This window comes from Mus musculus, chromosome 16 (assembly GCF_000001635.26).
Source record: "Mus musculus strain C57BL/6J chromosome 16, GRCm38.p6 C57BL/6J".
Classification (NCBI taxonomy): domain Eukaryota; kingdom Metazoa; phylum Chordata; class Mammalia; order Rodentia; family Muridae; genus Mus; species Mus musculus.
In genome coordinates, this window is record NC_000082.6 from 21,948,395 (window position 1) to 21,974,039 (window position 25,645).

The following is a 25,645-nucleotide window of genomic DNA, read 5'->3' on the forward strand; positions in this document are numbered from 1 at the left end:
ACCCCAGGAAACTGTGGGGAGATGAGCCTGGCAGCATTCAGTAAGAACCATTCTGCTAGGCAGACATCGTGTTGTGTGTTTGCAGTCCCAGCACATGGAACCCTGAGGCAGAATGGAGACTGAAGACAGCCTGGGGTTACAGTGACAAACTGTCTTCAAAAAACAGGGAGGAGGAGAAAAGGAGGGACAGTGTCCGTTCTCCTTTGAGAATGTCAGAGCAAGTGGTTAGAGTAGGCTCCAAGTTAACAGTAAATACCTCAGGTTGCGGGGAGGGAGGGACGGAAAGGACCACGGCAGTGGGAACAGGGCAAAAGGGACAGGCTGCACAGTGGGGATGAGAAGTGACAGCACATAGGACCGACCCATTGGGTGAGTTCTTCAGAGTCAAAAGGCATGAAGCACTTCAGAGCACTTCTTTGGTTCAAACAGGGAGCATGCATCAAAGACCTAGCAAGTTGACATCCAAGAACTGAACCCACAAATATGCTTGGCCTTGTTTTGATATCAAGGGACTGGGAGCAACCCAAATGTCGATCATCTCAGGACTCGGAGGTTAAGGGGCAGTTTTACATATTCTGAGCTGGTATCGTGTCGTGGTTTGAGTAGAAGGGCCCCCATAGATAGGAACTAAGATTCAGTTATGGCACGGAGAGCAGGGAGACTAAGAGTCAAACAAGTTTCAAAATTAAGAATGTACTGTGAGAGCCGGGAAGAAGGGGTGGGGTGGCGGATAGTGCACGCCTTCAATCTCAACACTCAGGAGGCAGAGGCAGGCAGATCTCTGATTTCAATGCCAGACTAATCTACAGAGTGAGTTCCAGGACAGTCAGGGCCACAAGAGAAATCCTGTCTCAAAAAAACAAAACAAAACAGAACAGAACTGAACTGAACAAGCAGAATGTACTATGAGTTGTTATGAGAAGGATAAGGGGGCATGTTTTACCTTTTTACAATACTGAAGTAAAGGCAGGCAAGGCATAGTGGCAACTTGAGAGCCTAGGCAGGTGGTTCACAAATTCAAGGCCAGCCTGGGACAAAACACATTGAGACCCTGTCTTAGTTACTGGTCTATTGCTGTCACAAGATACCATGACCAAGGCAACTATAAAAATCATTTAACTGGGAGCTTGCTTACATTTTCAGAGGGTTAGGTCATGGTCATCACAGTGGGAAGTGTGGTAGCAGACAGACAGGCTTGGTAAGGGAGCAATAGCTGAGAACGCACATCTATCCAGAAGTCGGAGGCAGAGAAGAGAGACTGGACCTGGCATAGGCTTTTGAAACATCCAAGCCCACACCCAACAACACACCTCTTCCAAGGCTACACCTCTGAATACTTCCTAATCAGTTTCACCTACTGCGTACCAAATATTCAAATATATCAGACTATGGGGGGCCATTCCTAGTCAAGCTATTATAAACCCCTGTCTCAAAACAAAAATAAAACCAAGTATTTACACTGAGCCAAGAACGTAGCTTAGCTGGTAAAAGCCCTGGTTTCTGTCCCAGGGCATAGTTGCAAACACCCACCTGCTTACTTAGAAGGTTGAGGCAGAAAGGTCAGAAGTCCAAGGTCACCCTTGGTTACATATTGAGTTTGAGACCAGCCTGGGATAGATGAGATACTGGAGAGAAAATAGGGCTAGAAGACAATGGGGGAAATAAATTATTCGATGTCTTTGTATGAAAATAACAAGATGGGGTTTTCACCGCAAGATTACACACTATTGGTGAAGTTGGGTAGTGAGCACATAGAGGTGAATTTTACATCCTTTTCGCTGTTTCTGTATATATTTGTATATATTTCTACTAAGAAAGTGGAGGAATGTCTCTCCCCTTCATTGCATCGTTCACCCTGCTACAGTGTACACACACACACACACACACACACACACACACACACCTCTACGATCCTCACCTCTTCCAGATGTCTGTCTCTCCAGCCCTTCAGTCCCTTAACCCTCACCTCCTGAGCCATCCCAGGCTGGCAGCACATCAATCACAGGCTATCTATCTACATCAGCCTCCCTTGCGGCTCCCCACTTACAGCACATGCTCACACAGCGTTGCAGAGCTGACCAGGACTTGCACTGAACTGTAAGACAGGTAGAGAATGGGAAGAGAAAAAGTGCAAGGTGTTCCAAGAGTTGCAACCCAGCCAGGCATTAACCTCATTCCTTGTCATTAACACACGCCTTTCCTGATTTATTCCGATCTCCATAGAGCACTTGAAAGGAGTACCTCCTAGAACACTTGCTTCAGTGTGTGCATGTACACACACATACACACATGTGCGCGCACACACACACCAAACCATCACAGACGTGCATTTTTAGAGCCCACTGGCCAGCCTGCCTAGTGGGTGAGCCTCACGTGTCAGTGAGAGCGAAGGCTGGAGAGATTGTTGGTCAGGAAAGAACACGTGTTGCTTTTGCAGAGGACCTGAGTTCAGTTCTTAGCACCTAGGTCAGACTGCTCAAACCTGAGTGCTCCAACTACAGAAGATGTGACACCACACACGTATTTAAAAGTCAAGAAAAACAGCATTGTTAAAAAAAACCACAAGGCAGACATATCAGGAGGAAGAATGTCACCGAAGTTCCTGCTAGTCTCCACATGCACACGTATGCACCACAGGTACACATGCATCCATCCACAAACACCTACACACACGTATGTACATACGTGCAAAAGGTTTATAATCTCAGGCCCACCCTGAGAGGTGGGGTAAGGTTTTACACATCTACTTTCTGCCATGACAATAAATGCTTTAAAACAATGGACTGCCTCTTTTCATCTAGAGATCTGCTGAGAGAGAGGTCTTAGGATATAACCTAATAATGTACATTAAAAGAAAATAACAGTTTAAGGAGATAAGAAGTAAGTAGTCCTGTTTCGTGCTCACAGTTCTAGGGAGGAGCCCATTCCAGTGTCAGATAGGCCCCACTGTCTTGGACCTCTAGCTGAGTAGCCATTGATGATGGAGCACACGTGGAGTGTGACTGCTTATGTCATGAGCCATGTAGATAAGACAGGAAGCTCCTTCTACAGGTGAGTCCCGCGATGACCTGAGGACCTCTCTGTAGTCCCCACTTCCTGAAGGTTCTGCTACCTCCCAAGAGTACCTGAGCATCAGTGGAAGAAGGAAGCATTCAAAGAACATGAAGGAGAAAGATGTGCTGTGACTGGAAATGAGGTCTGAGCAGACTTATGCAGAAGGGATGTAAGCACAAAGATCTGAATGGTGGGGAGCAGAGAACTGAAGGAGCTAAGGGTACGATCAATTTTAGCTGTGTCATAGACTTGGAACTCAGAAATACAAAGGCAAAGGAGGAGAGGCAAAGACAGCAATGGCTCCCAAAGTTCCCAGATGCCAGGCATGGTGGTCCGTGCGGTAAGGTTGTGGACCTGCGTTTGCTCTCTGCCACTGGGCTCCACTGCCTGGGGAGACAGACCCAGGGGAGTTTGACTCCGCTTATCCCACGAGATTGTTGGGCCATAAGGAAGCCCCAGGACACAGCTTAGGGTGGGAAAGCGCAGTCTGAGGCATGGGAAGGCCAGGCTGACTGGGCTCTGCCGGACTGTGAAGAGGCTGGGGCCGTGGAGTCCCCAGACTCTTGGATGGACACCCAAGCACAGCTGGGAGTCCCAGAAGAGCTGAGAATGGAGTGGGGGCCCATGAGCTGAATCTAGCCTGTAGCTGGTGGTGGGGTGGGGCAAAGGAGCTCCAGCTAGTTCCATGGGGGGAGTCCTTGGTTTGATGTGCAGCAGGCTTGATGGTGATTGTGGCTGGGAGCACAGAGAGGCCTTCTATGGGAGACTAGACAAACTCTCTGTAGGCAAAGGACTTCTCCGTGGCTCCCCCAGCAGATCTCCTCTAGATGAAAAGAGGCAGTCCATTATTTTAAGGCATTTATTGTCATGGTGGAAAGTGGATGTGTAAAACCATATCCCACTTCTCAGGGAGAGCCTGAGATTATATATACCTTTTGCGGACAAGAATGTCTAGGAAGGGAATCTTATTGGCCACGCCTTCCGGACCTCTAGGTAACTCAGCATGGAGATCTCTGTCTTGAGCCTATGTGATCACAGCTCATGTCTCTTTTCCTATTGTCTTGGTCTGAGATGATAGGGACACCTTGTGTACATGTGAAAGAGCTTGAGACATTGGCATTACGGGACTGATGGCCACAAATCTATGGGGGACTGTAGCTACGTGACAGGGGCCTGGTGCTCTTATCATCCCTTTAGTGTCTCTGGGGCTTCAAAGCCTTCAGGTCAACTGAGGACCAGGTTACCTCTCACTGTCCACTGCCCCACACCACACCTGTATAGTCCCAGGACCAGGGAGGCTGAGGTAAGAAGATCCTGAGTTCAAACCTAGCCGGAGCTTCATAGCAAAACCCTGATTCAGGAAAACAAATGTTTTCAAGGAAGGGAAAGGTTTGGAGAAGAGAGTTGCCACCCCTCTGACTGGCTTCACCTGCCAATCACCATTACCTGGAAGTCACTGAAACGCGTTCCTACTGCACAACAGACTTGCATTCTTATTCATTCATGCTCCCATTCATTCCATAGCAGCTACCCAGGGCCTACAAAAGCTAAAGTACTGTGCTATAAAAGTACTGTGCTGAAAACCCAGGGGCCCAAGGAGTTTGTGATTTGACAAAACTTCCCACTCTTGACATTTGCACGCTGTTATTTTTACCCTCTGGGGACAAGGGAAAGAGGACAAAAAAATGGCTATGCTAATATAGGACCAATAAAAATCAAAGTTCCTCACCACATTCACTGAAGGGCTCGAAGAAAGCGGAGGAATATGGCAGGGTGCTCCTTGTGAGAAGGTGTGGCACAGAGCCTTCCTCCACCCAGAGGGACTCTCACTATGGAAGAAAGCCAGGAAGAAGTGTACTACCAGGATACCTGGCCTTGGGTGTCAACTTGACTATATCTGGAGTTAACTAGAACCCAAATGGCTGGGCACACTTGTGAGAAATTTTTTTCTCAATTAAATAATTTGACGTGTTCCCACTTTGAATCTGGATCTTTGAAGTGGGAAGATTCACCTTTAAACTGGGCCACACCTTCTTGCCCAGCCTATATAAAAGACATGGAAGAAGGCAGCTTGCTCTCTTTCCATGCTTGCTCTGGGCAAAAAGCACATACCTTCACTGGTGTTACAGTCTACTGGACTCTCTGCTGGTAGACAGCCATCATTGGAATAGCAGAACCACGGCCTGTATGCTATTCTAATAAATCTCATTTATGCATATATATATATATATATATATATATATATATATATATATATATATATATATAACTAATAAACTACCATGATGATTATAGTATTAATCATCATTCAGCTTGACAGAAGTTAGAGTCACCTGAGTAATGGGCCTCATGTCTATGGAGAATTACCTTTCTTTTTAAAGACTTATTTATTTATTTTTATATTTATGAGTCCACTGTAGCTGTCTTCACACACACCAGAAGAGAGCATCAGATCCTATTACAGATGGTTGTGAGCCACCAGGTAGTTGTTGGATATTGAACTCAGGACCTCTGGAAGAACAGTCAGTGCTCTTAACCACTGAGCCTTCTGTACAGCCCGAGAAATGATCTTGATTATATTTATGGACACCTGCCCATTGTAGGTGGCACCATTCCCTAGTCAGGGAATCTGAATTGTGTAAGAGCTGGGAAACTAGTCCAGTGAGATGGCTCAGGTGGTAAACATACTTGCCTCTAAGCCTAATGCCCAGATACCTGGGACCCACACATTGGAAGGAGAGAACTGACTCCCACAAATTTCCTTCTGAACTCCACATGTGCACTGTGTGTGACATGTGTACATGTGTGTACAAATACAAACACACGCTATAAATTAACAAAGTTTAACAATTTTTAAATGTGTCAGGAAACTGAGCTAAATACTCGCAAGCATGTGTTCATCGCCCTGCTTCCTGACTGTGGCAGCGATAGGACCAGCTGCTTTTACGATGCTGCTACCCCGACTCCCTGTCACAGTGGACTGTATACCCTGAACTGCGAGCTAAAATAAACCCTTTCTCCTTCACGTTGTTTTCATCAGAGCATTTTATCATAGCAACGGGAAAAGAAACTAAGACAGTGTGGATTTCAACACATTTGCTCACAGTATCCATTTCTTTACAATAGCTGGGGCAATTCAATGAAGAGAAGGGCCCTGGGCCTGTGACACCTTCCCCCAGTGGTCACAGATGAGGGGTGGGGGGCACTCACCTCCACACCAGGCGTCTGGACCCTCTACCTGTTCTACTTTCATTTTGCCCTCTGTCCCTGGCCCCCTGTGACCCCTTAATCTGTTTGCCACTGTTATTCAGAAATGTTTGAAGTCACATCTGCCTCCAGGGAGGCCTGGGAAGACTTCTCAGAGTTTCCATGCCCCAAGAGCCGGCCATGCTCTGAATCTGAGCCCCACAAGTTTGAGAAACAAGTCTAAATATTAACATTAATTCCTCTAACAGGCAGGACTGTGCACAGTTTTGTATTTTACATCTATACATCTTAAGGAATTTCCTGGAATAAGTATGGATTGCACCAATAGGAAGGAAAGAAAACTTTCATTTGTTTGTTTTTGTTTTGAAGACAGGGTTTCTCCGTGTAGCCCTGGTTGTCCCGGAACTTGCTCTATAGACCAGGCTGTCCTCAAACTCACAGAGATCTGCCTGCCTCTCCTCTCAAGTGCTGGGGTTAAAGTTGTGCTCCACCACTGCCCAGCTTTTGTTTTTGTTTTTTAAGAAAACAGTCTTAAGGACTACTTTTAAAAAATGTCTGAAGCTGAGAGCAGGGCTCAGTGCACTTAGCATACTCAATCCCAGAGCAGAAAAACAACCTTGTAATTAACACTTTCGCAACTTGAGTGAAAGCAGGCCAGTTTCCTTCCAGCCTTTTCTCTGCCCAGTCCACATGCTGCAATGCTAGCCCTGTTTGTTTTTGTTTTTTTTTTGTTTTTTCTCTTTCTTCCACTTAGCTGCACAGGCCTCAGGGCTATGAGCCCAGCCCAATACCTCTGGCCATCAGCATCACTTCAGAAGAGTCTGGACTAAGCCAGAGCCTTCTTGTCGCCCCGAGGCAAACAGTCCAGGAGGAAAGCTGGTGTTGAAAAAGAGAGATTGTGTGTCTTTACGTAAGAGCCAAACCCTATCAAAAGAAAAGCATGTTCACAGTAGTCCACCCAAGGGACCCAAGGGATTTCCAAACCCTTCACAGCCTGGCCCTCCCCACCCACAGTCCCTGTGAGGTAGTCTGGTTCATTCTCCATTCGGTTCCCGCCGAGATGGCAGAGGATTGGGCACAGGGACCATTTAGATGCTTGCCCCACGGCCCTGAGGGTGTGGTATGACAGGCAGCAGATTCGACAGTGGGGAACAAGTGGGGCCTCGGGACGCAGCCAGACAAAGTGCTTTGCTGTAGGGAGCTGGGCTATTTCTGTCTTGCCCTAGTTAGGGCGCCCCCCCCCTCCCAGTGGTGTTTCATAATCGCAGGTCCTTTGACATTTTTGTGACGCGACATCCTTGGAACACAGCCGAAAATAACCTTGGTTTTCTTCCCCATGCTTTGGAAGCCTTCAGGACGCTATAGGGTGAGGCACTGAAAGCCTATAGCTGTAGAGATCTTGATGTCATCACTGCCCACAGGTCTTAACAGCAGCTACATCTGCTGCTGAGAGCACAGGATAGGTTGGAAGGATGTCTCAACATTCTCCATAAGGACGAGATCATATCGACACAAGTGAGGCCTGGGGAAACCAAAGACCCTCGTCAGTGAGCTAACACAAATCTCCCAGTCTAGTCAGGCAAGCCTCATCACCTCCTTACAGTGTGGACTTGTAGAGCAGCGGTTTCTAGTGCAACAGGCTAGTGTGGTGATTTGAATAAGCTCAGCCCAAAGGGAACAGCACTATTAGAAGGTGTGGCCTTGTTGTGTAGGCAGGCTTTGAGAGCCTATGCTCAAGTTCCACCCAGTTCAAATCACTCTCAGCACCAGAGTAGTCTTCCATAGTCCTACTGGGATGGCCCATTAAGCTCCAGTTAAAGCATTCCACTATTTCCCAAATCCAAAGTTCCAAATCCACATTCCTACAAACAAAAGCATGGTCAGGCCTATCACAGCAATACCTCAGTCCCTGGTACCAACTTCTGTCTTAGTTAGGGTTTCATTGCTGTGAAGAGACACCATAACTAAGGCAACTCTTATAAAGGACAACATTTAATTACAGTTTCAAAGGTTCAGAGGTTCGGTCCATTATAATCATGACAGGAAGCATGGTAGCATTCAGGTAGACATGGTGCTGGAGGAGCTGAGAGTTCTACATCTTGATCTTAAGGTAGCCAAGAGGAGACTCTGTCTTCCTCGGGTAGTTAGGAGGAGGCTCTCTTCTGCACTCGGTGGAACTTAAGCATAGGACTTCAAAGCCCATCCCCCACAGTGACACACTTCCTCACAACTCAAATAGAGGCACTTCCTGTGGGCCAAGCATATTCAAACCACCACAGCTAGGGAAGGCAGTCATACGCAGGAAAGTAGGGTGTGAAACTCCACTCAACTCTACTCCACTCCTTTGTGAAAGATTTATCTTATATTATGTGTAGGAGTGTTGTGCCTGCTGTGTGTATGTGGACCACCTGTATGCCTGGCACCTGTGCAGGTCACATCAGAGCATCAGGTTCCTCTCCATCTGGGGTTTCTAGATGGGTGTAAGGCACCATGTGGGTGCTAGGAATCTAACCCAGGTTCTCTGCTCCATTTGATCCTCCGCCTGTGCTTTGCAAGTGCTGAGGTTGTAAGTCACTACACTCTGGTTCTTCCTTGTTTTGTTTTTGAAATGGGGTCTGGATAAGTTTCCATGAACTTATGTTTGTCTTGAACTCATGTATCCTCTTGAGTTCTTAAACTTTTGATCCTCCCTCTCAGCCTCCAGACCAGCTAGAAATACAGGTCGGTACTAGGACCAACAATAAATAAATAATCAATCAATTAATTAAAACAAGGACCTGTTTTAAGATACCATGAATACCTTCTTTTTTTTTTAAAGGAGAAAAATTGGTTTATTTATTTATTTGTCTTTTAAAGCAATAACAGTCATTTTGCTTTAATTAGTCTTAATGTTTTTAGACCTTAAAATAAATGTTGACTATATGGGGGAGGGGGAAGGGTTGGTTTGTCTTTAAGATTAATAAAACAGATAAGCTAGCCAAGCATACTTTAAAGTTCAAGGAATGGACTAAAAGGGAGAGGGAGGGGAAGGAGACAGGATAAACACAAATTATCAATATCAGGAATAAACTATAGATATTAAGAGATGATCCCAAGAAGGATGGAAATACGGATCATGTGGTAGAGTGTTTGCCTAGCATTCATGAAGCCCTGGGTTCCATCCCCAGCACAGCATAAACCAGGCATGATGACACACATCTGTAATCCCAGCATCAGGGATATGAAGGCAGGAGGATCAGAACTCTAAGGCCTGGGCTTCATGAGACCTGTCTCAGAACAGAACAGAACAGAACAGAACAGAACAGAACAGAACAGAACAGAACAGAACAGAACAGAACAGAAGGAGGATAACAAGGGAACACTACACGGGGAAAGGTTCTAGGATGCTGAAGTACAAGCAGCTCAGGTTCCTCCAGCAGGAGGAAGGTGCTGGCCACACAGCCCACACAGTGCTCATCATTTCTACTCCATGGTCAGGACAGCGCTTCACGGAGGTAGTGACCCCATAGTCAGGTTTCAAGCTGACAGTCACTACTACCTCTTTATATTATAACCTAAATGAATACCTTCTTAAAGATTCTTGTATTACTAAATATTTTTGCAGTACCTTAAATTTTTTTAAAGATTTATTTATTTATTATTTTATGTATGTGAGTATACTGTAGCTGTACAGATGGTTGTGAGTCTTCATGTGGCTGTTGGGAATTGAATTTTTAGGACCTCCACTTACTCTGGTCAACTCTGCTCGCTCAGTCTCTGGTCGCTCCAGCCTAAAGATTTATTTATTATTATACATAAGTACACTGTAGCTGACACACCAGAAGAGAGCGTCAAATCTAATTACGGGTGGTTGTGATCCACCATGTGGTTGCTGGGATTTAAACTCAGGACCTTTGGAAGAGCAGTCAGTGCTCATACCCCCTGAGCCATCTCGCGCCAGCCCTCCTAAATTTTTAAGTAAAAGAAATTCATCACTTTGAAGGCTGAGGCAGGAGAATTGTCACAGGTTTGAGACCAGCCTGGACTACATTATAAGACTGTCTCAGAAAGAGCAAAAGGAAGCTAGAGAAGGAAGGGAGGGAGACAGCAGGAGCTTGTCAGACCTGCGTGTGGCTTGTGGCTCACCTGTCTGGATGGGCCAGAGACCTCAGCTTCATCTGCAGGACCCTGAGCTTGTACTTTGGGCCCACTACAGACCCTGTGGAGAACAACAAGGAAATCTCTGCCACCTTATCCAGATCTCGATTAAATCTTGCGAGGAGACTCACTTGATGGTATTTCTCAAATGCAGATGGCTCACTGGAAAGAAGAAATGGCATTTTAAGACGAATATACAGAATAGAAGTCATATATACATATGACATATATATATATATATATATATATATATATATACACATATATATATATAGTCATTTAAATTAATACAATATAAATCACTAATGAGAGAAAGCAGCTTCCAGCCTCCAAGTCTGGTCCATTTGCATACCCAGGCTGACTTTCCTTAGCCCCTGACTTTAGGGACTGCCTAAATGAAGCTACTGGCCTCCAAAGTGGCCCTGGGGACATGTGCTACTGCGCTGTCGACTGCATTCAGGATGGTATCTGTGTCTCTGGGCACAGCCATGGTTGCTATGGGGTCCCAGCTCTCCATGTGGTAGGGTTTATATGCAGCAGTTCAGAGATGAAACCAGCTCAGAGTTTTTAGGGCCCTGCCACACCCCATGAAGTCTTAGATGAGGTTCCAGTGGGGAGCAAACACCCGTGGAACCCCCCAGTCCCAATCTGAGGTCTATGTCTGGAGCCAACCCACTGCCCAGGTGCTTGCTGGTTATCTGTGGCTTCCTTTCCCAGTTTGGCAGAGAAATAAAAGCAGTGCAGAGATTCCCCAGAGAGAGACACCTGGGCATCGCTGGGGTTCCAGGTTATGGTGCACTGTATGTTGCCAACAAAATTGGGATCATCTAAATTAAGACCAGCTGCAAATTCAAAATACATGTTTTCACCATTAAAAAAAAGAAAAGAAAAGAAATGCCAAAGAATGTGTATTGAAGATGTCAAGGCTCCAACTTGCCCCCATTTCCCGGTACTGGATCAAACTGGGACATCTCCTAGATCAACAGCAGAGGGCTCGCATGAGTGGAACCATGGAGATCGAACCATTGTTCCTACCATGCCCTGCCTAAGGTCTCCATCTTGAACTTGCTTTTTCTCTTTCTTAAAGTTTAGCTCTTAATAGACAACTATTTTAAATTACATTTATTATTTCTCTTTCTCTCCCACCCCACCTCCTGTGTGTCCAGGTGTGTGCACAGCATGGCACAATGTAGGTCAGAGGACAACTTCTGGAAATAGGTTCTCTCTTTCCACCATGACAGGCCATCAGCCTGAGCAGCCAGTGGTGCTGCTCACTGAACCAAGGCCTTACTCCTGATCAAATTGTGAAGGAAAGAAGATAAAGCTAGTGAGCTCACGATCAGCCTGGACTATATGAGGCCCTGCCTCAAAACAAACAAGAAGCTATTTCAAAATTCCCATTTAAGGATTTACAGTTGGCTGACATTCACTTAGTAAAAAATAAAAGCTCTCAGATGTACATAAAGGAGACATGAAACCTGACTCTGGTCAGAGCCCTGTCCTGCCCTTCCTGTGTGTGACTGTGTGTGGCTGTGTGTGGCTGTGTGTGACTGTGTGTGGCTGTGTGTGACTGTGTGTGGCTGTGTGTGGCTGTGTGTGACTGTGTGTGACTGTGTGTGGCTGTGTGTGGCTGTGTGTGACTGTGTGTGGCTGTGTGTGGCTGTGTGTGGCTGTGTGTGGCTGTGTGTGGCTGTGTGTGACTGTGTGAGACTGTGTGTGACTGTGTGTGACTGTGTGTGACTGTGTGTGACTGCACAGTGTTCCTGAGATTCCTTGGGTGCTGTGTGTTCTAAAAAGCTGGATTTCAGGTCACTCTCCATTCTGGTCCCCTCACCTCAGCCCAAAGCCCATGTACCACCTGAGGCTGCTTCCTCAAGATGTCCTCCCTACTGCTGCCCTTCCAGAAAACACTAGCTCACTCCGGACATAGGGATATCAGATCAGAAACAAATCCATGGGGAACCCTAAAAAACACCACTGCTAACAAACTTCAGGTGCAGGGGGTGGGGTGGGGTGTGGGAGAGCTTAGTGGGAGGAGTGGACCGAGCTATACAGTGATACCAGTGCTTGGTGGACAGAGCTGCCACTCTGGCCACACTGACAACAACTAGGTATGTGACTCTGGCTAAACCACTTGGCTCTCTAGCCTCAGTTTCTTCATATGTAGAGTTTGTGATATTAGTATCTCACAGTTGGCTAGAAATTCTTTAGGCAATGTATGCCACCCACTCAATTCGATAACCAAAAACTACTATTATAAATCCAAGATGCATTTTTAAAGATACTGTCATAGTTTGCTTCCTCTTGCTGTGGTAGAAATAACCAAAAGCAACTTGGGAGGGAGAGGATTTATTTAGCTTACACATCTGATCACAGTCCACCACTGAGGGAACTGAAGAACCCAAGTGTAGCAGGAACTGAGGCAGAGGCCTTGGAAGGACACTGCTTACCGGCTTGCTCTTCCCAGTTTGCTCAACCCACTTTCTTATGTAACTCAGGACCACTTGCCAGGGGTGGTGTCCTCCAGACTGGGCTGGGCTCTCTCATGTTAATCATTACTGAAGAAATGGCTGCACAGACGTGCCTATATGTAATCTGATGGAGGTACTTTCTCAATTGAGGTTCCCTCACCCCAAATGACCCTGACCTGTGTCAGGTTGACAAAAACGAACCAGCACAAGCACCTTCAGGCTGGGGTGCAGATCCATGACACTATGAAATGCTTATGTCTGCACACTCTTGTAGGTGTTTGTATGTATTAGGTGTTTGTCTGCACGTCTGTCTGTGTACCACTTGCATGTGCCTGATGCCCTCGGAGGACAGAGAGGGCATTGGATGCTCTGGACCTGTAGCTATGGACGGTTCTGAGCCACCCCTTGGGTGCTGAGAACTGAGCCTGGGTCCTCTGGAAGAGCAGCCAGTGCCTTTAGCTACTGAGCATCTCTCCAGCCCCTTTTGGATTTTGAGATAGGGCTTACTATATAAGTCCAGCTGGACGTAGACTCCCTGTATAGACCAGGCTAGCCTCACACATGCCACAAGACTCCTGTCCCTGTCTCCCGAGTGATGTGATTACAGTGCAGTCCGCCAGCGCAGCTAAACCAGCAGCCCTTTATGGCTTGAACTTAGAGAAGGTGTGGATGGTTTTATTATTAACTGTTTAATTGCTAGAAGTGAAACGAGAAGGAAGAAAAGTGACAAAAAGCAAGAGGGACACAGAGGGAGGACACACAGAAGAGAAAAGAAAGGGTGGTGGGAAGATGGGGAGAGAGCCCTGGTACCAATTCCTGGTATCAGTTGCTAAGGAGAAAAGTGTCTGAGCCAGAAAACGCAAGCTCAGAGCCCAACTTACTGATCGATTTTGGATTCTGTGATATTGCCATCTTCGCCTCTCAGTTTGATTGTAATAAACCCTCTTCTTACGCTCTTGTTCCAAGATACAATGTCCACAAAATAATGATACACTGTAAAATATGGAGAGAACCCCATAAGAGAGGCATCCCGGTGCTCCCCAGGAGGTGGCTATAAAAAGCCAACAAAGAAAGGGAAAGCCTTTCTTTCCCTCTAGAGTTTCTCTGCAAAGACCTAAGGAAGAATTCCCTTCTGTTTTTAACATTGTTTCTCAGCCCAGGTCCTTCAAACTCACTATGTAGGCAAGAATGACCAGTGTTCAATTCCTAGCATCTACATGAGACTCAGAGCTGTCTCTCACTCGCTGAAGGGATCTAGAACCGTCTTTTGGTATCTGTGGGCACTGAGCACAGGGCACACAGACACACATAGAAGCAAAATACCCATCCACATAAAATAGATAAATCATTTCTTGTTTATTTATTTATTTTGATAGAGTTTCTCTGTGTAGCCCTGGCTGTCCTCGAACTTGCTGGGTAGACCAGGCTGACCTTGAATTCATAGAAATCCACCTGCCTCTGCCTCCTGAGTGCTGGGATTAAAGGAGTGCACCACCACCGCCCAGAAAATAAAATAGTTTTTAAGGAACCATTAAAGGAGTCCTAACCTGGGATAAAAACATAATTTCCAAACATTTCTGATACACTTTCCGCCAGTTTTCTCTGCTTTTTCATGCAAAGCAACATACTCACTAATTATTATAAAATCAGAATGATGGTCAGCTCTGCAAAACACCAGTGATGCCCTGTATCAAGCAGGTGTTTAGCCAAACATTAGCTCCTTATATAGAATAAGAAGGCACGTCTATTTCATCAGAATACAAATGTGCTTTTGTCCGTAATAAATGCTAAAATTATACATATATACCAAATAATTATATTAAATCAACTTTCTTTATGATTTATTTTTAGTAAATATTTTATTTCTATATTAGTTTTATATAACTGTACATCTAGGGGTGTTTGAAATATTCACAGGCTGACTCCCTGGGAGCCCACAGGCCACTCTGGTTAGAAAAACAGGTAGACTAACATCAGCTCTTCACCTTGCCCTCAGCTGCTCCAAATCCAATCGTGCAGTCTCATCCCTAGCTCTACACCTGCTGCTGAGGGCTCCCCTTCCCCTCCTGCCCCCATCTCCAGGGGACTACACAGATCTTCCCCTCCTGACCTCCCTCCCCTCAGCTCCAGCAGGCATGTCCCAGGATCCCTCAGGCCAGGACAGCCAGGGAAGCAGGGGGACTAACTGCAGATCTTCGCCTCTCCCTCCATCCCTACAAGTCCACTCCCTGCCACCCCGTCTCATCCCCAGCTCTTCAGCAGAAACTGCTGACCAAGCAAGTGAAAAACTGTATGATTAAAAATGCCAAGTCACTGAGGAAGGAAATTGAAGACATCAGAAGATCTTGGAAGATCTCCCATGCTTGGGATCTACAGATTTAGTGCAATCTTCATCAAAATTACAACTCAATTCTTTGAAGTTCTTGATAGGACAATTTTTAGCTTCCTATGGAAACACACACACACACACACACACACCCATGATGAGGATGAAAGCTAGACATGGTGGCACACACCTTTACTCCTAGTACTTGGGAGGCAGAGGCAGGCAGATCTCTGAGTTCAAGGCCAGCCTGGTCTAGAGACTGAGTTCCAGGACAGCCAGGGCTACGCACAAAAAGCAGAATACCTAAAATCCAAATATCTGATTAATAAAAGAACTGCTGGAGGTATCACCATCCCTAATTTCAGGCTTTACTACAGAGCTATAATAACAAAACAGCATGGTGTCGGCACAAACCATATACAGACACACATCAGTCAAAGGAATCGAAGTGAAGACCAGGACGTAAGTACATACACCTATGGAGACCTGGATTTGACAAAGAGGCCAGAAATACACACTGGAGAAAAAAGACAGTATCTTCAACAAATGGTGCTGGTCAAACTCGATCTCTGCATGTAGAAGAATGCAAATAAATCCATATGTACTAACCTGCATAAAATTAACTCCAAATGGATCAAAAACCTCAACATAAAACACTGAACCTGATATAAGATAAAGTGGAGAACAGCCTGCACTCACTGACACATGTTGTGGATTAGGTCTAATGCTGCTTGTATTATGTTAATTGGTCCCCAAAATTGCAGGAGAATCCTGATGTCCCTAGTCCCTATGTAAGATGCTGAGGAACCCTGCCCCCAGTTGGTTTTGATTGGTAAATAAAGTTACCAGTGGCCAATGGCTGAGCAGGGAGACAGAGGCAGGACTTTAAGATTACTGGAGGAAGGAACAGGAAGAGAGATACTTGCCGTGCTGGGAAAGGAGTAGAAACCACGTTAAGGTGTGCAGGACAGAGAATATAGCTGTCATGTAGGTGCTGGGGAACTCAGCCTGAGAGAGCTGCAGGTCTGGGCCCAGGACAGCCAAGATGGAATATAGGTTTTTGTAAATAATAATTCAGGAATATTGGAGGGGAGAGTGTTACCCACGTGGAGATTTGGAAGTGGCCCTGTTTAAGGCATATTAAAATATAAAGGCTGTGTGTGTGTGTGTGTGTGTGTGTGTGTGTGTGTGTGTGTGTGTATCTTCCATTCGGGAACCCAGAACACATCCCTGGGGTCGATGATTTGAGTCATGGCGGAAGTCAGTTTACCCCAAGATCCAGCTACACCACTCTAAGGCATATACCCAAAGGACACTTCACCCTACCTCAAGGACACTTGTTCAACTGTGTACACTGCTCCTCTATACATAATAGTCAGAAATTTGAAACAACCTACATGTTTCTCAATACAAGAATGGGTAAAGAAAATGTGGTACATTTTGTACAATGAAGTATTACTTGTCTGATAAAGCAAAATAACATCATGGAATTTGCAAGCAAATGGAACTAGAAAGAAATCATGCTGAGTAACAAAATTCCAGATCCAGAAAAACAACTGTGGCATGTATTCACTTATACGTGGATATTGGTTGTTAAGTGATGATAACCAAGCTTCAGTCCATAGAGCCACAGAGGATAGGTACAGAAAAAAAGACCAAAGCAACAGATAGATCTCATTAGGAAAGGGAAATAAAGTAGATAGGTATGGATGGAGAGGGCTGGAACGGGAAAATCAAGTGGAGAAGGGGAGGGGAGAGAGGGATGAAGGAGGGAATACAAGGAAAGACAGCTAAAATAAATTAAACATATTGTCAAAAAAGGAAGAAAGAAGAAGAAAGGAAGAGAGGAAGAAAAGAAAGAAGGAAGGAGAGAGAGAGAAAGGAGGGAAGGAGAAAGGGAAAGAGGGAGGGAGCAATGCTCACAGGCAATGGCCTGTGAACAGCAGGCTCAAGAAAGCCAGCGTAGGTCAGAACTGATTCATGTACAGAATGCACTGGTTTGTCCCTGACTCCAACTTCATGTCTCTTTAGAGACAATTTCCTGGAGGAGGGCAGTGATGACAGTGACTGTCCTGGGATGCTGGCACTCTGGCTTAGCCTTACTTCAGTCCTAATAACCTAGACGGTGGGTGTGATTGGTTGGCTCCGTTTACCAAGCTGGGCTGTGACACTCAGAAGGGAGAAGAAACTTGACCAAGGTCACACAACTGTTACAGACAGAAGCTGTGTGGCTCTCGGGCCTTTTTAGCTCCATAGCTCTATCTTACACAATCCTCATTTTCCAGGAAGCACCCAGAAAGCTGAGACTCTGTCCTCTCTAGAATGCCAGGGTCAGACAGCACACCCAACACAGTTACCACTCACTGCAGTATGGCTTTGTCTCAGCTGTGTCGAAGAACGCCTTCGTCATCGGAGGATCTCTGTCCCATAAGTACTCTTTCCAGCTGTCAGCATAGTAGCCTACAAAACAAGCCAGAAATACCAACCTGCATTTTACAGACATGAAAGCCACAGAGGAAGCAAAAACAGTTTCTTATGTTTGCAACAGCTCCCCCTGACTCCATCCCAGTCCCCACCACAGTGCCTAGAGGCTAAGAAGGGCCATGGAGAACATCCTGTCTGTGCTCGTCCCTCTTGCTGGCTGTCCCCATCCTAAGAACTGGGGTGCAGGATGACCCTACCATAACTTCTCCCCTTACTGTATTCTTTGTAGCTAGGCGGGGAACCAGAGCAGCACACACTGGTCATGTGGATAGATTCCAGCAATGCCTTCCTTCATTTTCAACATTAAGCCAGATTGGGACCCATACTTAAAACAGCATCGCTACTGCAGAGCAATGGGGTCTTGTTAGTCTTATTTAGAAAATAGGACCCAGAGTCTTATGCGTGCACTCTTCACCTCACACAATGCACATGGCGCTCTCTCTCTCTCTCTCTCTCTCTCTCTCTCTCTCTCTCTCTCTCTCTCTCTCTCTCTCTCCCCTCTCCTCCCTCTCCCTCTCCCTCTCCCTCTCCTCCCTTCCTCTCTCCCTTCTTCCTACTGGAAATCATGTCAGAGTCTGAAGCATGCAAGGCAGGCAATCTACTATTAAGCTATATCCAAAGTCCTTCTGTTTTATGTTTTATTTTGATGCAAAGTCTTGCTAAGTTCCTCAGGCTGGCCTTGAACCCATTGTGGAGTTTTTTTGTTTTTTAATATAGTTTTGGAGACAGGACCTGCCTCAGCCTTGCTCTGCAAACGCCTGGGTTATAGGCCTGTCAGGGTCTAACTGGCCCCAGGGTTTCCTTGAAGAATTAAAATGGAGCTATTTAAGTGCACGGGACCCAGGCTGGATGTGCAATCGTGTCTCTGAGCAGATGAATGTCTTCCACCAGACCAATGCCTGAAGGAGACAAGACTGAACGCTGCCCAGTGAAGCCTCTTTCTGTATGTCAGGAAAATGTCTCTTCATCGCCCACCAATCCTGAAGTCCTGACCACCTATAATATCTCCTCTACTTCTATGGCAAACACCTCAGTGGTGTCTACAGTGCCCTGTGTGTGGATGCAGGAGCTGGAGTGTAGAGGGGAGACATTCATAGACACAACCTGATGAAAGGGATCAGTGTGCAAGGCTCAGCCCTGGGCCTGGTCTCTGGCTCACTGGGGACTTCCCCTTGCAGAGAGGTGTGTGCACAGAGTGGGTGCTCCTGTCCCAACAGCAACAGGTGCTACAAAGCCTACGTAGGCTTGCAGACCCTCTAGATTAGGTGTTTCCTTCTCCTTCTCCTTCTTTCTCCTTCTCCTTCCTTTTTCTTCCTCTTCCTCCTCTTCCTCTTCTTCCTCTTCTTCTTCTTTTCCTCCTCCTCCTTCAAGTGGAATCCCATGTAGATTGTTCTAACACTAGGTGGATGGTAACTGTAGTTTGTTTTGGCTTTGGTGTGTTTGTGTATGTGTGTTTGTATGTGTGTGTGTATGCACTTGCTTGTGTGTGCCTGGTATTTTAACGTTTTTGAAAAAGAAGGTTTCTCTCTTTGGTCCAGGCTAGCCACAGACTCAATCATCCCTGCTAAGCTGTAATGCCCTATCCTAATACACTCTGTAATTCATGACTACAGTGGTTTCAGAGAACAAATTGGCTAAGGAAAAGTTGGTTATGATGTTTAGCATGTAGTACACACTTATAATACCTGCTACTCTGGAGATTGTGTTCAAGGTCATGGCTGACCTGGGCTACAACGTAAACTCAACCTAAGCTAAAGAGCAAGACCTTATGTCAAATAATAACTAAATAAACCTGGCTATGTAAAACTTTAGTAAAGGCAACTTGAGACAAGTTTTCAGAGAGCAAAACATGACTCTGGGAACTGAAGACAAATTAAGTGTACATTAGAGATGGGAACTTTGTGGGCTTACCTACACGGGGACATGGCACAATTTGTCCAGCGCCACAGCTGACACACTTGCCATTCCTATAATCCCGATAGGAGTCGCAGGGATAGGCCGTGATGGAGCAGTTATTTTGCAGGGATGCAAGGTACAGGTAGACGGACATCTGGTGGTCACACTTGAAGTACTTTATACCTTGATTATAAAGGAACCAAGAGCAGTTGCAGCGTTTACCAGAAAAGCACATTTCACATTTTATACAAACACCACCACGTTTGACCACACCTCCTGAATGCCACGCACTGCACAGAATTCCCTGCACAGAATTCCCTGCACAGAATTCCCTGCAAGCTTCCATGTACTCAGCTCCACTTAATCCTCTAAGAACCACAGACGGATTCACTATGGCCCGTGCACGGTGCAGAGTAAATCATATAATGGTGGCTGTAAGAACAAAGGCAAAGCTGGGGGTGCGGGGCTGGAGAGGATGCTTCAGGGTGCTTGCTGCTCTTCCATAACCCCAGTTCAGTTTCAGCACATACGCTGGCAGCTCACAACTGCCTGTAACTCTAGCTCCAGGGGATCCAATGTCCTATTTTAGCCTCCACAGACACTCATGCACAAATGCTCACACAAGCACGTTTACTTTAAAAAGGAGGTGTGGAGGGCTGACAGTGCTTGCTTAGTATGCACAAGACTCTAAATTCAGTCTCCAGCATCACTAAAAGGGAAGGCTGCAGAGATGGCTCCATACAAGCGTGAACACCCGGGTTTGGATCATCACCGCACATGTAAAAGCCAGCACCATGGGTCTGTGACCCTGGCCTGGAGATGCAGAGACAAGTGGCTCCCGGGGGTTTGCTGGACAGCCAGGCTAGCTTAGACAGGGAGCTCTGTGTTCAACAAGAGACTCTACCTCAAAAAACCATGGGGAAATGACCAAAGAAACCATCCGCTGGCCTCTACACATACACACATGGGCACATGGATGCGTGGGGAAGTCACTCCCACCCATGCACATAGATTCCTATAGTACCATCCAATGTTTGAGCAACATTCAGGACCAACCCCAAATATTGCTGACTTAGAGGAGGCTCAGGAGTTGGGACCACACCTTGCTCTCAACACACCTGTGAATCTGAAGAACTTCAAAGCCCTGGTCTAATTGGTAAGGTTGCTTCACAAACTAAGTAACTACTGTGTCCGCTACTCAGGTTGACCACTGAATTCATGGGCAGTGCTAGTCAAAAGGTCACCAAAAGGTGATTTTCCATCAAAATCATTATCCAAAGAACAACTCAGGGCTGGCAAGATGACTGAACAGGCAAAGACACTTGTCATCAAGGCTGATGGCTTGAATTCCAACACTGGGTCCCACATGGTGGAAAAAGATAATTGTGCTCTACAGGCTATTTTCTAACATCTGGGCACACATGACCATACACATACATTTTTTTAAAAAAAATGTAATAGAAATCTAAATTAGTCATTATTACTTTTTTTCCTTATCTATTATTTAGAGGGAGAGTGAAACAAAATTGGCCTTGGTCATGGATTTGCCTTATTATTTGGGAAATTGTTAACAGAAACAAAATTTGAAAGGCCAATGTAAAGAGCCATTATTAACATATCCACTCTGATAAACCTATTCTGTTACCTAACCCCCGACCCCTATACATAGTCCTGGGTTGTTCAAGACAGGATCTCAATGTGTTATCCAAACTAGCCCCAACCCCATAGTCCTCCTGCCTCTGCCTCTTGAGTGCAAGAATCCCAGGAGTATACTAACACATCTGGCCAGCTTGTGAGCTCCCCAAAAAACTGACCATTCCCCATTAAATATCAACATTAGTTCTCATCAAGAGCTACTTTCTAGGGCTGGAGAGTCGTCTCAATGGCTAACAGCACTTCACTGTTCTTGCTGTCCTTGCCAAGGACCTGAGTTTAGTTCCTAACACCCATGGCAGGCAACTCACAACTGCCTGCACCTCCAGCTGGGGGGGGGGGGCAGCGGGGGGGGGGGCACCCATGGCAGGCAAGGCAACTCACAACTGCCTGCACCTCCAGCTGGGGGGGGCGGCAGGGGGGGCACCCATGGCAGGCAAGGCAACTCACAACTGCCTGCACCTTCAGCTGTGGGGGCGGCGGGGGGGGGCACCCATGGCAGGCAACTCACAACTGCCTGCACCTCCAGCTGGGGGGGGGATCTGACCCCCTCTGAGGAACACACACACACACACACACACACACAAATAAAATCTTAAGGGCTGGAGAGATGGCTCAGCGGTTAAGAGCACTGACTGCTCTTCCAGAGGTCCTGAGTTCAATTCCCAGCAACCACATAGTGGCTCACAACCATCTGTAATGGGATCTGATGCCCTCTTCGGGTGTGTCTGAAGACAGCTACAGTGTACTCATATACATAAAATAAATAAATAAATAAATCTTTAAGCAATACATGCAGTTTAAAAAAATAAAATAAAATTTTTAAAAAATTAAAAAAATCTATTTTTCTCTTCTTTCTAGAATAACTGTAGTTCCTTTGTAAATGAGGACTGGGCCTATTTTGTTCACTGTTGTAGATTCTAGAAGGCTACCAGGAGTGTGCGTCTACTAGGATCTGGTAGACGGTGAGAAAGCACAATTTACACTACTCTGCCGAGTGCTAGAACCTGTTCCTACTCAGGGTTAAAATGGAAGTTATGCGAGGAACTTCTGAAATCTGTCACTGGCAGCACTGATAATGCCAGCAACTCCAAAGGTCAAGGGCCAAAGAGTGGTTCTTCTCATGGCCGCAGTGCTCATGCATTGTCAATGGTAAAAAGGGACTTCTGGGTAAGACAACAGACTAGAGCAGCCTCTGTGTGGTTCACTGAAGAAGGAAACAGAGGATAAGAAAAACAGACCCCAGGCTTGGGCATGGTGGCACACACCTGTAATCCTAACACTCGGGAGGTGGAGGCAGGAGGATCAGGAGGTCAAGGTCAGCTACATAGTGAGTTGGAGCCCAACCTGAGCTGCAAGAGGACAAAAGACACAGGAAAAGTTTCAAAGAGAGAAGGGTTGTCAGGAACTCAGACAAGTGTGGACACAAGATGAAGGGCTCTCTGAAACAGTGTCAAGCTGGCCAGGCAGTGGTGGCACATACCTTTAACCCCAACATGAGTTCAGACCAGCCTGGGGTATACCATAAATACCAGGGTTACCAGGGCAGCAAGGCCTCAGAACCAAGTCCTTGGCTAAGAGAGAAACAAAAGAAGGGTGGAAACGAGGAAACGAGGTGGATGGAAAAGACTGAAGAGCTGGCTCAGTGACAAAAAACAAAAACAAAAACAAAACAAAACAAAACAAAACAACCTCTTGCTCTTCCAGAAGACCCAGGTTCAGTTCCCAGCACCCACACAGGCAGCTGAGGACTGCCTGTGATGCAGCTCCAGGGGATGCGACCCCTCTGGTCTCCTCAGGCACCTGCTCCTGCAGACACACAGACTCACACTCATACACATAAAGATGATTATTGTGGGATTTTTTTTTTTAAAAGAAAAGGGCTGAGTCTGGGTTTTAAGTCCTGTGAGGCCTCTCTGGAATTGGCTTGAAGCGGGCATGAACAGGCAGCAGCTGCGAGAAGAAAGGTATGCTAAGACTGGAGACCTCAGAAACATGTGGCCCGGCAGGTGGCGACAAGGGTAGATGTGCTGGGTTCCAGCAATTCTTCCCATTTCCAAAGTGAAATCTGAAGCCAGAAAAGCAGATTAAATATTAAAAGGAGGAGAAAACTGGATGCTTGTGGCTCAGCCTGGGGAGAGTTACACTCAGAGAATCCTCAGGGATTAGTGGCCATTGAAAGGTTAGCATCTCAGCTGGAGTCTCAGAATACAGAGGGGAAGAATTTCACAGAAACCAGGCTTAGTGTAGCCTAGCCTTGAGGAAGACGGAGCTGAGAGAAAGTTCTCGAACTCAACCTCCCCACCAGCAAAACCATGGGTGCAGAGACTGAGATGCGGATTAGTGTGAAGCTCGAGGAGGTAGAAGCAGAAAAGATGCCCCATGGGGCATGTGTCTTTGTGGGGAAGGGTGATCCATTCACTGGAGAGAGAGAAAAGGGGACGGGGGACAACCCAGATGGCAAAGTGCTTGTCTGCAAGCAAGAGGACCTGACAGAGATCCCAGAGCCCACTTTTAAAAAGAGCCAGGCTTGGGGGCTAGAGAGATGGCTCCGTGATTAAGAGCACTAGCTGCTCTTCCAAAGGGCCAGGATTCAATCCCCAGCACCCACAGGGGCAGGTCACACCTGCTTGTTCCAGGGATCTGACATCCTCACACAGAAATGTACACAGGCAGAAATACCAATGCACATACGATAAAAAATTTTTAAAAAATGAAAACATTTAAATATCATAATAATTTAAAATACCATTAAAACATCCTAAAAATAGGCTTGGTGGCATGCACTTATAATCCTGGCACTTGAAAGGCAGAGCCAGGCAGATTTCCAGGACTCACTGGCCAGCCTACCTAAGCAGAGAGCCCCAGAGTGGTGAGAGACTTATCTCCAAATCAAGGGGTAGATCTGGTGAGGAGGTTTGCGGAAGAAAAGAGCCTGCCTCACAAGCCTGAGGCAGTGAGGCAGCCTACAGCAGGCTGAGGGTCAGAGACAGGGGGATTGCCAAGAAACTCACAAGCCAGCTAGCCTAGGATGCCGGGTGCAGCACATTACCTCAATAACAAGCATGTGTTAGTCTGTTAGTGTATGTGCACCTTGAAGTGTTCACATACTCAAGTGTACAGGCTCCTGGAGGTCAGAGGACAATGGGTGTCCTGCTCTACCATTCTTCACCTATTCCACTGAGGAGACAGGGTCTCTCACTGAATATGGCCCTAGGCTGGCAGCCGCGGGGAGTTCAGGTGCTCCTGTCTCTGCCCTGCACACCTTGTTCAGGTGGGTGACATCTGAGCTCAGGTCCTTGTGCTGTTCTCAAGCCCTGAGACGGACCGCCCTTGTTCTAGAGCTTTTCAAGATGATTTTCCTTTCCTAGCAGCAGTGAGGTATAAATTAGAGCAGTTAGGGAGAGTGGGATTATAATTCTGTCTCCTGGCTCACCTTTATGTTGCCCTCCAACTCCCTATTTGTGATCTATATTCCTATTATGTTATAAAATATTATTTTATATTATAAAATACTAATTTTTAAAGATTTATTTATTTATCTATTACATATACAGTGTTCTGTCTGCATGTACACCTGCATACCAGAAGAGGGTATCAGATCTCATTATAGATGGTTGTGAGCCACCATGTGATTACTAGGAATTGAACTCAAGCCAGGCAGTGGTGGCACATGCCTTTAATCCCAGCACTTGAAGCAGGCAGATTTCTGAGTTCTAGGCCAGCCTGGTCTAAAGAGTGTGTTCCAGAACAGTCAGGGCTACACAGAGAAAAACCCTGTCTCGAAAAAAAACAAAAAAAAAAGGAATTGAACTCAAGACCTCTGGAAAAGCAGTCAGTGCTCTTAACCTCAGAGGCATCTCTCCAGCTCTACAAAATATTATTTTAAAATATTAAAATATTAATTTGAAATGTATTTTAAAACATTTAAAATATATTTTAAAATATAAAATCATAAAATTATTTATTTATATTTTATTATACATTATATATAAATATATAAAATACAAATATATTTTATACAAAAGTTCTTTAAATATAATTAAATTTATATTAATAATATATAATCTAATAATAATATAATTATAATATATTTTAAATATAAATAAATTTATACAATATAATACAAATTTATAAAAATTTGCTATAAACATATAATATATCATATATCTCTATTATATTATAAAATATTGTATACTTTTTCAAACTGTTTTCTATTTAAAGTGCCCCATTGACAACAGGTAATTTATTGGTTGTTTTTTGCTTGTTTGTTTGTTGTTTTGTTTTATTTTGTTTTGTTTTTGTGACAGAGCCTCTTGGCTGGGATTGAACTCCTGATCCTCCTGCCTCCACCACCACCCCAAATCCTGCTATCAGATATTTTAATATTCCTTTCCAAACTACTGTCTTACAAATG

The 25,645-nt window shown here is 45.6% G+C and overlaps 1 protein-coding gene across 5 annotated transcripts in view; it reads right to left on the bottom strand.

Annotated features, from left to right (window-relative positions):
- Nucleotides 1–5,422: 5,422 nt before the first annotated feature.
- The window catches only part of Liph (lipase, member H), a 41,842-nt gene continuing 21,619 nt past the window's right edge, over nucleotides 5,423–25,645 (bottom strand). For 4 of the 5 annotated variants that reach the window (NM_153404.3, NM_001289582.1, NM_001083894.1 and 1 more), the window contains 5 exons: nucleotides 19,591–19,758; nucleotides 17,560–17,655; nucleotides 13,751–13,862; nucleotides 10,387–10,560; nucleotides 5,423–7,783 (listed from right to left, as the gene is read on the bottom strand). In NM_153404.3, coding sequence (NP_700453.1) covers nucleotides 7,696–7,783; nucleotides 10,387–10,560; nucleotides 13,751–13,862; nucleotides 17,560–17,655; nucleotides 19,591–19,758 — 638 coding nt within the window. In that variant the 3' untranslated portion in view covers nucleotides 5,423–7,695. Of the gene's footprint in view, nucleotides 7,784–10,386; nucleotides 10,561–13,750; nucleotides 13,863–17,559; nucleotides 17,656–19,590; nucleotides 19,759–25,645 lie in introns of those variants that run through there. The other variant, XM_017316982.1, reaches the window with a different exon arrangement.